The sequence below is a fragment of the Pinus tabuliformis genome, chromosome 5_2 (genome assembly GCF_031772625.1).
Source record: "Pinus tabuliformis cultivar Carrire ecotype Pingquan chromosome 5_2, CPIR1, whole genome shotgun sequence".
Taxonomy (NCBI): domain Eukaryota; kingdom Viridiplantae; phylum Streptophyta; class Pinopsida; order Pinales; family Pinaceae; genus Pinus; species Pinus tabuliformis.
Window position 1 is genome coordinate 709,542,216 of NC_142306.1, and position 14,105 is coordinate 709,556,320.

General features: G+C 39.5%; 1 protein-coding gene across 3 annotated transcripts in view; it reads left to right on the forward strand.

Moving 5' to 3' along the window:
* Positions 1–14,105, forward strand: part of GLA1 (Folylpolyglutamate synthetase family protein) — a 488,793-nt gene that overhangs the window by 342,757 nt on the left and 131,931 nt on the right. For all 3 annotated transcript variants that reach the window (XM_089436895.1, XM_089436893.1, XM_089436892.1), the window contains exon 8: positions 13,894–14,025. In XM_089436895.1, coding sequence (XP_089293021.1) covers positions 13,894–14,025 — 132 coding nt within the window. The remainder of the gene's footprint in view (positions 1–13,893; positions 14,026–14,105) is intronic.

Sequence of the window (14,105 nt, forward strand, 5' to 3'; positions counted from 1 at the left end):
ATTTAGATTCATTTCACTTATAGAAGTCTTGATGGCCTCTTTGGCCCCGTCCACGCCCTCATAAATATATCCCATTGCAGGGTTCTCTCCATCCATCAATCTCAAGACTTTCAGAAGGGGCTCAGTGAAGCTGACAATCTCAGTGACTTTGTCCCACAAACTATCAACAAAGGCAGATGTTTTCACAGACATTGCTTCTAGTTTTGTGCTATCTTTCCAAAATACCCATTGCTGGCTACAAAACATTCTTCTCAAAGCTTGGTACTCATACAAAAGGCTTTTGGAGGGAAAGAAAGTTTGTAGCAAACTGTGTGACAGTTGGGCGGCTAAGCTCACCTTGTGTGAATTCCCTCATAAGGTTCAACACCCAAGCATGATTATAAATATACTTGGTAATATTCTTGCATTCTTGCACAACATCTTGCACCCACTCCAACTTCCTAATGTCCTCTAGCATCAAGTCTATGCAATGGGCAGTGCTTGGAGTTCAAAAAATGGTTGGATATTTGGCACAAAGCAACCTTCCAGCTGCCACATAATTTGCTGCATTTTCTGTGACTACTTGGACAACATATGCAACCCCAACTTCCTCCACCACATCAACCAACAATGAAAAAATCAAATGTGCATCTTTTACATTTGCAGATGCATCAATGGATTTTAGGAACATGGTTCCTTTAGGGCAAGCGACAACAAAATTTATTATTGTTCTACCCCTCTGATTTGTCCACCCATCAGACATTATTGTACAACCGCTAAATTTCCATGAGCTTTTAATGCTCTCCAATTATTCCTTGACACACTCAAGCTCCTCATCTAGCTCTTTCCCCTTAAGTGCATTATAAGATGGGGCTTTGTATCTAGGGCTAGCACTTGCAATGGCATCCACCATGGGCTGATAAAAATAAGACTTTGCATAGTTGAATGAAAGACTATTATGTTACCAAAACCTCCTCACTGCCATATTTGCCTCCTTCCTCTTCTTTTCATTGAAACTGTCCAAGGTTGGTTGAGATCCTGGAGTTGTACGAGGATTGAAGAAAGAAGAGGTTATACTCCTATTTGCCACAACACTTAAAGAGGAGTTACCAATACCTGGACTTTGATATTGTGTTTTACTCTGAGATGAAGATCTACTTATCCCAACAATCTCATCCTTCCTTCTTTCCCTCCTAGAACTTGCTTCTTTAATGGATTCCAATGCAGTCACCATTTCAATAGTGCCATTTGATCAGGGCGACTTGGACAACATCCCACACCATTCCTAGGAATTATGGCTAGGTGGTATTTCAACTTGTCTATGCCTACATGCATTGTGGCATTGCAATAATTGCACTTGATATTGTGGTCATTACTGGCAATGATTCATTTACCATGTGCCCATGCCGGATCACGAGACTGTAACCCTTTGGTATCATGGTCACAAAATCTGGAAGAATTCTTTTTTTGGTTTTGATTTTTTTTTTAATTAACAATTATTTTGGTTGTGTGGTTGAGTTTCTCAGCCACACAGGGGCCTTGTGTGGTTGAGAAACTTAACCACAGGCAGCCCCAAACATAAAAAAATTTAAAACAAATTGCAAACATAAAAAAAATTAAAAACAAAAAAAGAAACAAAAATGAATACATGGAAAACATTCTAACTAGGTTCATGAAGCCCACTTGAAGCTTAGTCTGATCTGATGAAGCGTCCTTTAGCCTCCGTTAGCCTCATCCAACAACTCCTTCAGCCTCCTTTAGCTTCACTCTCAACACTCACACAAATTAGCCAAACACTCAAATGACAAGTGAATGAGCAATGGAAAGGAGAGAGGATCCCTCGAATTTCCTTTTCCCTCCGCCTCATTTCTAGAAAAGAAAAAAAAAATTCGAAATTCTGGATTGTTTGTGCCTTTTCATGCCCGAAGGGTCCTATATAGGTTCGATAAGGGTCTAATGGGCTAACCGTGGGTTTGATACGGGTAGTCGGGTCTTATGGAAAACCTGTCGGGTCCAAGTCTAGACTGTGGGTTCTATGCAGATGCCTTGGCCCAACCTTAGACCCATCCTTACCTGCGGGTACTCGTAGGTTTAATTCGGGTGGTGCTTCATTGCTTATTGCATAGCTCAACAAACTTTAGGTCGGAAATCAAAGACACGATGTTCAAGGTCTCACTAAAGTGCTTATAAACACACATTAAACATTTTATCATGATTGCCACCATATCCTCCTCTTCCACTTGGTGGCCAATGGCCTCTAGTGGTTCTCTAATATTCTTGATCTTGAGTAAGTGCTCTTGTGATGATGTACTCTTGTTCATCGTGATAAAAAACAATCTATTCTTTAGGAAGAAAGCTCTACCCTTGTCCAAAGTTTTACGTAAATCTTTTAAATGCTTCCAAATCCTTGCGAAAGTCTTCCTTGTCAAGATGCCAAGAAGCATTTCTTTTTCCGTGGATAACTTCAAAATGTTATTGCTTCTTTGTCTCACTCCTCAATCTTGTCATAGTCTTGACTTGCAATTGTTGGTTGGCTATTTTTATTGAGGACGATAACAACCAAGCACTTGCACTAAAAAACAATGTTATCAGAACTAGACAAGTTTTTACAAAACTAGCTTGTCTGATCGGTTTTGGGGTCATACTGGTCCGCTTGAAGATTCTGAACTAGAAAAAGCCAGTTCCATATGGAACCAGTCATAAATGTCAAAACTAGCTAGTTCCATATGGAACTATACAACATGTGATGAGGACTACTTGAACTTAAATTTTAAATAAAATGAAAATAAAAAATAAAACACTAAATCTAACCAACTTTCGTAGCCATAGGATCTAAACATTTTTGTTGGATGGGTACCTTTAGGGCTAGGAGAATCAAGCCAGAATCCCATTGTATAGTTTAGTCATGTCGAAGACATAGATGATACTTCCATATGATTAGATTGTAGGGTCTATAGTCTATACTATGGTTGTTAATTAGAGCTATTGTTATTTTTGGACTTAGAGGCCATTTGGAGCATCATTGTTGATGCATGTTTATTTAGATATAGATTGCACTTGGTGCTATTTTGGTTACATGTACCCTTTCTTGCTATTTACGTGAAGAGATTTGCATATTTGTGTATAATGGTTTCAATATATATATATATATATTCAAAATTGTACTATTTCATGTATTTTTTGGTTTACTGGTTTTGTGGTTGGGTTTTGCTTTCGATTGTGTCTGGTTTTAGTTTGGTTTTGGTTTTCGCAGTGTTCCACGGGGACATGCCTGTCAAAGTGCGGGATGCGCTTCCACGCTCCCGGGACGGGGAAACTCCTTGGGAAATGTTTCCCCACGTCCCCTTTTTTGGGGAAACTCTAGGAAACTCCGAGGGAACTTTTGTCTAGTGACAAAAAGCATCCTCCCGTGTCCCCCCAATTTTTTTTGCTAATAACAATTAAAAACATAAAAAATTACAAATTTTAATATAATTATAAAAAATGAAAATAAACGCTGAAGGATAAATTAAAACTTTAAAACATAATCATTCAGATTTCTCATTCATCTCTCATTAACCCTACGATTTTACCTTGTCGTCAGGCATTTTCCTTCTACTGTCGCTCGACATTTTACCTTGCCGCCCAAGATTTTCTTGCTTCTGCCGCTCAACATTTTCCATTTGCAATTTGTTGTGATTCGGATTTACCATCGACCGAGGGCCTGAGACATTTGGAGCTGCAATTTTGATTTTGTGACTTGGAGTCACCAGATTGGAGCTGCAATTTATTATTTAATGCTTTTTGAGAAATTTACTAGTATTTCACTGCTTTATATGTTTACTTTTAGTTTAGTATTCTATGGCTATTTTAGACTAAAACATAATGTCATTGTCATATGATGAATTTACTTTCAACGTGCATTGTGTAATTTCAATTGTCAAATGATTAATTTAATTTAGTTGTACCGTGCATAATATTAATGCCCATTGCCAAATGATGAATTAGATGGAACATTGCATAATGTCAAATGATGGATTCAATTTAGTAATTTACTTTTAGATTTGCAATTTTACATTGATGATTGCATAAATGTCAAATGATAATTATGATTCATAATAGTCTAATATGAAATGATGATCATATTTAGATGTACATTTCATAATTATTAAGATTTACTATTTACTAATTTAGTTATTGACATATTGTTGGGATTTTATTTTTTATTTTTAGATATTAACATTTTAATAATTTTATAATTTTTGTGACTATGACGTACCCCCGTTAACCCAAAATTTCCCTAAATTTTGAAGTTGCTTATATACGCCCCCCTTCTGCGTATACCCCCTCCCATGTTTCCCCATCCTGGAAACTCAGTGGAACATAAGGTTTTCGGGGTCAATAGGTTTGATGATCGGTCCTATTCTGATAACATTGCTCAAAAATGGGCAACATACATTGCTTCCACATATTATAGTTCTTGTGAAAGAACTTCTGACTGCCTTCCAACATATTGTTGAGTAAAGAGACCATGGATACAAGTAAAAAATTTGGAAAATACACCAAAATGGAGGAAAAATGCTAAAATACCTGCGCTTCCCTCCCTCAATTTGCAATCTTGGTGGAAAAACACTTGGATACTGGACCTAAACTATTGTAGCAGCCATGTATCATTTACAAACACACAGATTTCTAATAAATATGCCCCCAAAAAATCACAAATTTTACCAAATCTGCTCAAAAGCTGTGCAATAAATCACATATCTGCTCTCAAACAGCTGAAAAACACAGATTTTGACAGATCTGCTTTCAAATAGATCCAAAGCAAACATATCTGCTAGCAACCAATATCAAAATAGTGAATTTGTCCTTTAGATCTGCTGAAAAACAATAAATAAGTGGCTAAAACTTTCAGATCTGCAAATTTGGACAACAATACAGATTAGAACAGATCCAATCTGCTCCAAAATAGTCTATGTTGTTAAGAGACAAGCAATTGCACTTAAAAGCTAAAACAGGTCCATATAGGTCAAATTTTGATGGATGACTTCCGTACAGTTACATACAGTGCTGTATGGTCATTATTTTGTGCTGGCAGCTCAAATTTGTAAATCCCTACAGTTTGTACAATGATTTTACTCCCGTCACTGATCTGTACAGTTGTACAATCTAATTTTGTTCACATATGTGTGATTTATGGAAGGTGGCTTGATTCCGTACAGTGGCTATATGTAATTTGTAGTACTGAATCCATACAATTCTACAATCCTTTTTTTTTCCTTTTGGAACTTGGCTTTAAAATTGAGACTTTTTAAAACCTAACTTTTAAAAATGAAAATCAATTGATCTTGGTTTTGAATGATCCGAAACCCTTTTGGTTCTTTGATATGTTACACTAGTGATTCTTTGATCCATCTTTGCTGGCAGCAATTCCTAGGTCATCAAGCTTGCACAAACTCTATGGCTCCCACATTGTTGAAGTCATTGTTGATTTGGGGTAGCATCGAATGTGCTCTAGCCATGAAAATTGGTGGAGAGGCTAAAGCACATGAGGTCTCCAAGACCCTGAAATGGTTTGGGCAGATTCTACTCTGTTAAGGAGATATTAAAATAATTAATATTTTTAATGGAGTTCCTAAGTCTAAACCTAGAAAAAATAAAATATTAATGGGTATTAATATAAAACGGAGTTAGAAGGTTCTAAATGACATGGATCAAACCAAATCTAATCTTAGCCATTGATTAGAGATGTAATCTGAGCTGTTGAAGGACCAACAGGGAAAGTATGATAGGAGGTTTGAGGGTTAGTTGGAGAACACACCAAAGTGATCAATCATTCGATTTTCTAGAGCGGGGTTTGCTAAGAGAAATCGAATCAGTGATCAGAGTTGCAACGAGGGACAGCGAGTATGAGGCAGAGAGGCATAGATAGTGCCGGAAGACTAGTGCAGAGGCAAAGAGGCAAACACAGAGTCAGAGGGAGCCACGTAGAGGCTAGCAGGGACTACGCTAAGGCCAGAAGGGTATGCGTCATCCACGTAGAGGCTACAAGAGTGATGCAGAGGGCCAGAGAGGCTATTAGAGCCTTAGAGGGCTTCAGGCTGACGCAAAGGTCAGGAGGGCTGACACAGAGCCTTAGATTGTGCTGGAGAGGGTTTCGTGGGGCAGAATTTCAGAATATCTACGTCCGAAGAGAGGTATTATTGCCATATTTTTTTATCTCTGTTGGGTGAGCCAGTTTGGCACCCATTGTAGTCAAGAAAAGATGCTTAATAATAAAACCCTCAGAACTGTTGCACCGATTTTCCCAAGTTGGGTTTTTCCGAGGACGATTGTCCAAAAATAATGGTGTCCTTTGTGTGTTTGTCTATTTCTTTCAGTTGTTGATTTGTAGATGGTTGAGACTGTATTTGGTTTATTTCAATGTTTATATGGTTAAAGAACGTGTTAGTAATTAAACAAGTAGGCGAAATAAACCAGAGAATACAGATAAAATTTCTAAAGGTTAATACTTAGAAATTTCAACATGGTATCAAAGCATTGCAGATCACAAGAGAATTGAAGGCACCAGCTGAATCCAAGAATTTGTAGCAAAAACGACTGTCCCGAGTCAGAAACCAGCAGAGAAGAGTTGATGCAGAGGGCATGCGTCATCAGTTCGAGCCAGAGAGAGGCCAGTGCAAGGCAGAAGAGGCTCACGAAAAGCCACACAGAGACTAGGAGGGTTGACGCAGTTGGCGAAGGGAGCAAATCAACCTTCCCGGGATTGCGCGCAACCCAGAGGCTCAGTTCTTCAGTTGCTGGGGCATAAGAAGCTGTGGGCAGATTGCGGAGAGTGAAGTTGGTGGGGTGCTGTTGCTGTTGAGGCAAAACAATGCCTAATAGAACAAAACCAAAGTAGAGGGAGTCGCTACCTAGGCGGATTTCTAGCCAAGAAATCCATATCAGTGTTGCAGGAGCATAAGAGATCGGAGAGGTGCGACTCGACAGTTGGCAGGCGGATTTCCAAGAGGGAAATCGAGACTCAGAGGGAGTCTAGCAGAGAACTTCCAGGAGGGAAGTAGAGACTTAGAGGGAGTCGAAGAGAGAACGTCCAGGAGGGAAGTAGAGACTTAGAGGAGTCTAAAGGAAGAGCAGAGAGATGGCCATGAATGGACTGAGGGATTAAGACAGGCTAGACGGGCTTCCAACTTTGTCATCTTGAAGGCCATGATCCTGTCTGTTCTAGATAGACATCGTATCAACGCCTTCGCCTTGAGAAACTTGGCTATCCTAGTCGACCCAACTGATAATGAAAAGTATGAGGATGCGATAGCCAAGGCGAAATGTATAATCCTTGATGGGGTCAAGGATCATGTGGTCCAGCATATTGCCAAGAAGGAGACAGCAAAGGAAATGTGGGATGCGTTGAAGACATTATATCAAGGAACTTCCGTGCAGAGGAAGATGCTACTGGAGAATCAACTGTGGTCATAACGGATGCAGAAGGGGGAGCAGATAGATCACTTCCTCGACAGGTTGAAGGAGATCCGGGACCAACTGACTTCCATAGAGATCACGTCAAATCAGGTATTGATGGTGAGGATTGCCCTAAACACAGTCTCCGAGGAGTTGGAAACATTTGTCCAAAGCATTCTGGGCAGGGTGAATCTTCCAGATTGGAAAGAATTGTGGGCAGCTCTTCGCCAAGAAGAGATTAGACAATTGGCTAAGACATGAAGTAGCAGCAAAGGAGCCCGAGTCGAGAAAGAAGAGGAAGAGGATGCAACTCTGGCATCTGCGGGGAAGCAGGAAAAGAAGAAGAAAACGAACCTCTCCAGGATAAAGTGCTTCAACTATGGGGAACTGGGTCATTATGCGAACCAGTGTCCGAGGAAGAAGAATAAGGGAGAGGCGTTTGACTCCAAGGCAGCGCCAACGAAGGCTGACAAGGAGGTAGAGGAGGATGACAATTGTGCCATGAGTGCTCATGTACCTCTAGAGAAGAGGTGGGGAGACATCAAGCTGTAGTCAGTAAGACTATAGGCGATGAGGGGCAGGATCCTTGAGGTACCCAAACTCTTGGATCATCCCTGGCTATGGGAGCCCGAAGTGAGAGTAGCAGGATAGCGGATGTTGGTAGAAACAAATGCGGATGAAGCAACAGAGAGTGCTAGAAGTGTAGTAGTCCCAGGCAACCCAGAGAGGCTTGCAGCAGTGCGAGAGGCACAGAGGAGGTTGCAGCAGTGCAGGATGGCACAGAGAGGTTTGCAACGGTGCGAGAGGCACAAAGTTGTTGCAGTGGCGCAGAGGTAGTAGAGGGAGCATATGATAGCGACAGAGACAGCTTCGACATTGGGAATGTTTCTAGCTTGACAAGGATGTCAGTAGTTGGGTGGATCAGTTACTTACTTCTTAGTAACTGAGTTGCAGTGCAGTAGCAGTAGCACGATGCAACATGATGAGAGAGAACTGCAGTGCAGATGCAGTGTTGGGAGAAAGGACCAACAGCAACATGGATGCAGAGGGAGTTGACGTACGGATGTAGCAATGGCAGTGGCAGAGCCATGGGTAGCAATACAGGTTGCAGTAGTGCAGAGGATGTTGGGCGGGGATGCCTAGCATTAGCATAGGTACCGGTGCAGTATAATCAGAGTGATGCTCAATGTGGAGTATTACTAGACAACAATCCTCGTTAAGAGGGAGTGTTGATTTGGAGTAGCATCGGATGTGCTCTAGCCATGAAAATTGGTGGAGAGGCTAAAGCACATGAGATCTCCAAGACCTGGAAATGGTCTGGGCAGATTCTACCCAGTTAAGGAGATATTAAAATAATTAATATTTTTAATGGAGCTCCTAAGTCTAAACTTAGAAAAAATAAAATATTAATGGGTATTAATATAAGATTGGGTTAGAAGGTTCTAAATGACATGGATCAAGCCAAGTCTAATTTTAGCCATTGATTAGAGATGTAATCTCGGTTGTTGAAGGACCAACAGGAAAAGTATAAGAGGCTTGAGGGTCAGTTGGAGAACACACCAGAGTGATCAATCATTTGATTTTCTAGAGCGGGGCTTGTTAAGAGAAATCGAATCAGTGATCAGAGTTGTAGCAAGGGGTAATGAGTATGAGGCAGAGATAGTGACATAAGACCAAAGAGGCAGAGATACGCCACCCCAGAAAATTTTTGCAAAAAAAAGAAAAATACTTCGTTTTGCCCAAGAAAATGCTTTGATACCACTTGTTATAGATCTAATCCATAAATATATGATAATACAAATATACCTTGAAATAAGAAGATAAAAATAGATAGAAATGCTTCTTTATTAATATCAAACCCTTAAGGTAGGGCAACACCATACATTGACTCCTTAAGGAATGAGAACACTCCACAAGCCATACGCCTGTTCATACAATAATCCTTGACATCTTTCAATGGGGAGTCTCTAGCCTCTATATAGGTCTCATACATACAATACCATGGGTCATTACCATGGTTCCCTCAATACCATCTATCTAATACCATGTTCTTATTATTGCTAACTACTTGTGGTCCCTTATGATACGAGTTAACCACCTTATTTATTACTATGGCCCATCCCATTATTACATTATTCCCTTGGATAACTCCCTTTGTACCCCATATTATCCCCCCTAGGTATACTACAGCAGAGGCAGAGAGGCAGACGTAGAGCTAGAGGGAGCCACGCAGAGGCTGCACAAGTGACGCAGAGGGCTAGAGTGTTGATTTGGGGTAGCATTGGATGTGCTCTAGCCACGAAAATTGGTGGAAAGGCTAAGGCACATGAGATCTCCAATACCCAGAAAGGGTTTGGGCAGATTCTAAACAGTTTGGGAGATATTAAAATAATTAATATTTTTAATGGAGTCCCTAAGTCTAAACTTATGGAAAATAAAATATTAATGTGTATTAATATAAAACTGTGTTAGAATAGTCCAGAATTCATGGATCAAGCCATATCTAATCTTAGTCGTTGATTAGGGACTTAATCTTGGTCGTTGATTTGTCAACGAGAAACGTATAAGAGGAGGCTTGAAGGTCACTTGGAGAACACATTGAGGGAGACCAGTCAGTTCAATTTCTGGAGCGTGGTTAGCTGAGAAATTGAACCAGTGGTCTAGTGAGCAGTCAGGAGGCAGCAAGTACGAAGCAGAGAGGCGGGATCAGCCACTGGAGATTAGCACTGAGGTAGGAGAGGCAGATGCAGGGCTTTTCAGGCAGGCGCAGAGGCAACAGAAGACTACGCAGTCACTTGCTAGGCCTGCTTGAGTGACGCAGAGAGGCCCAGGGTTGACGCAGGAGATTTGAGAGCCACGTAGAGGTCAGCCAGGCTAATGCTGGGATTGGGAGAAGTGTTGTAGAATTATTTCTCTTCGTGGGTAAGCCAGTTTGGTACCATGTTGTATAGAAGAATTGCTGAATAATAAAATCCTCCCTTGCTGCATCGGTTTTCCCACGTTGGGTTTTTCTGGGCACTGTTGTCCAAAATATCCGTGTCAATGTGTTAATGCTTGTGCATATGTTTGTTTCTGTATTATGGTGTGATATTCGCAGCAGTATTTATTTTAATGTTTATTGAAGTAATTTCTTAAATAACTTATTGTGGAATAAATAGGAAAAATAAATCAGTTGCTGCAGTGATAGATTTTTCACATAGAGAGGCTGCGCAGAGCCTCATAGGGCTGACGCAGAGGGTTTTAGGCCGACGTAGAGGCCAGGAGGGCTGACGCAGAGGGTTTCAGGCTGACGTAGAGGCCAGGAGGGCTGAAGCAGAACCTCAGATTGGGCCAGAGAGGGTTTCGTGGGGCAGACTTTCAGAATATCTGCTTCTGAAGAGAGGTATTACTACTAGATTGTTATCCTGTCGGGTGAGCCAGTTTGGCACCCATTGTAGTCAAGAACAAATGCTTAATAATAAAACCATTAGAACTGTTGCACCGGTTTTCCCAAGTTGGATTTTCCCGAGGATGATTGTCCAAAAATAACGGTGTCCCTTGTGTGTTTGTCTATTTCTTTCAGTTGTTGATTTGTAGATGTTTGAGATTGTATTGTGTTTATTTCAGTGTTTATATGGTTAAATAACTTGTTAGTAATTAAACAAGTAGGCGAAATAAACCAGAGAATACAGATAAAATTTCTAATGGGTAATACTTAGAAATTTCAACAGTGATAAGAGTGGAGACCTTGTCTTTCAAAAGCCCGAGACTGTTGAAATGTCTTCGAGAATGTTGGTCTTTGATACTATATTATGCCAACACAAACACATAAAGGAAACCGAGATTGTATTCATAATGAGGAAACAAAAGCTTTCTTATAAAGGGTTACAAACTAGTTGAGTCAATCCACTATATGAATGTGGGATGGATCAAGAAACACAATAAAGTGCAATAAAGCATAAAATAACTTAGAGTCAAAATGACTTTTCGTAACGTGCCCATTTTTATTTTCCTCTATAGTACAACCAGGATGGATTGCTGGGGCACAAGATGACCAGGTCACAGGAGCAGGATTATGTCATCAGGGGTCCCAATGGTGTTTTGAGGAGTTTTCATGGGATCTGACGACATTCGCTTGGCATATTCATCATCATGAGTAGTTTCGCATGACTTGTTTATAGTTCCGTGGCTTTCTGATAATTCCCATAAAACGAGGTTATTATTGGGCATAAGTTAATTAATTACGCTCAGGTGGCATTCCAACAGAAATATTTGGTGGAACACCTTTGTGTAATAGTTTGTGGAACTAGAATGAGAATATCTATAGGATGGGATGCTGAGAAGTTCTTTTCAGTGGCCAGAGAGAGTATGGTGGGCGATTTACCATTTTCCCAACTTAAAAATGACTTTAATTAGTCTTCTAATTAAAAAGGGAAAATATTAATTTAGAGGAAAGGGCCAAAAGCGACTTAAATAAATTAAAAAGTCACTTCAGACAGTCAAGGAGGAGCTTCTTGGATAATAATAAAATAATAAAATAAGATGCTTCTAGAGCCTTGGAGATCTATCTGTGGAGTTTTTAAAAGGAGGAGGAGATCATTTGGGACATCTTGGAATTGAGCATTTGTCTTTGTTGAGAGTTAGAGAATTGAGTTCTCTGCTTCAGTTGTAGCCCAAGGATGAAAACCCTCAGGTGAGTCAGTGAGAGTGGGTGAGAACATATCTCTTCCCTTGGTGAATTCATTCAGAATTCATAGGGGATTTTAGGAGATCAGTGTTTTGGAGGCCCGCTGCAACATTATTGTTGATATTTTGAGGGCATCACCTCAGCCATATTCCTGATCTTTGTACCAACATATTTACATCTATAAAAGAAGGCTGAGTTCTTCTACATGTTTTGTCTTATCTACTCTTCAGTTGCAGATTATATTTCTTGTTTTGCCATGAAATTTGTGGTTCATTTTGTGCAAATTGTTTATGGAGTTGGTGGTTAAAATTTTTGAAACAATTTTCTGCTAAATTTATATTTGGGACATTACACTTTCTTAATGCCTATGTCTAATATCTAATTGACCATTATAATCTGACATTTACTTCAACATTTTTCATTCCTACTGATTGCAAATTATACAACTATTTGTAACTTGGGCACTTGCCAATTTTAAGAATATGATCATATTAGGCCACAGTTTTAATGCTATACCAAAAGATACTCCTTACTATAGGACTAGTAAAATGGAAACTTTTGTGATCAATGATCATTCAATGTATGAAGTTCCACTGCCACAGGTAGCTATTAATAAACTGTGTACTGATGCTAAGACTTGTTCTTGTGTTAGAAGCAACGAAGGACAATTATGTTGCAAAGGAAATGGGACACTCATTGAACCTAAGGTAGTGGTGTATGAGTGTGACCATAATTGCAGATGCCCACCAACATGCAGAAATAAGGTTGCTCTATCAGATGTTTTAGATTGTGATTATGTTGAGAGGCCGGCATTTGAAAATTATGGATCGAGATATATTTGTAAAGAAGGGCGCTATGTTAAGGGTTTTTTAAGCTACATGAAATTTGAATAGTAGAAATGCATCCTATCCAAAACAATAACCTTATCACTGCCTCGAGGACAAAGCGTTTTGAAGACAACTTCAAGGACAAAATGTTTTGAGAAAGATGACAAGGTTATATACATATGCATCAATAAATTGTAAATATAATAATAATAATACAATTTCTTGCTTAATTAAAGGCAAGTCTCTTGGTGAACATATCCCCTTGAACTGTGTTTATTACTCAGGACTCACCTTTTATTGTAAGTCATCAGTCTATCAGTCAATGATTCAATTATTCTTTTGTGTGTGTGTATATATATATAATTTTGCAGTTGGAATATTCAAATTATAAACTTGTTTATAACACAAGACTGAATACATATTAGTTAAAAGCTGAAATGAGATAATGAAAGAGACCAAAGGGTTATGGGAGAAGCTTGTCTACACCGGGTAATAACAAACAATGTGTCGCTGCAGAAAAATATGGCAGTATTGATCACAAAATGTTGCCACAATCAGAATAAAAGAAAAAGGGAAGCTATATTTAATATGACTAGACTCTGCTCAAGCCTCAAACTATACAGTATGATCAGGATAGTTTGTTGAAGCTACACCCAAGCTGAGAAACAGAATCATGCAGAAAAGGGAGTAGGAAGGAGAAAACAGCTCTCCCAAATCTCAGTGTCCAAGCATAAGCTAAGATATAGCTGGTAGCCCACCATATGAATATAGAGGTTTTGACCTTGCATTTTAAAGTGGATGTCTTGGAGTACAACATATTGCATTAACATCCTAATAGCATTGTCTTTGAATCTGTATGGCATATTTTTATCAGGCCATCTTACAGTTTAGTATAATAGTGATGTGAAATTGCTTGAAATGTAATACCAGTTTTCTTGTTAAAGTTCCATTCTGAGTAAAAACTTGTCTCACTTGCATTTCCAGGTTGGAGAATATCAGATGACTCAATTCGTGCTGGACTGGAGGGTACATATCTACTTGGAAGATGTCAGTTTCTGACACCTGCACAAGCTAAGATGCTTGGTGTAGATGGAGCAACGATTATTCTTGACGGAGGTATTTCTCATAGAAACGTTGCTTTATGTCACTGGTGACAGTGATATATTGGTTTTGTTCATAATGTATTATGTTCTTTG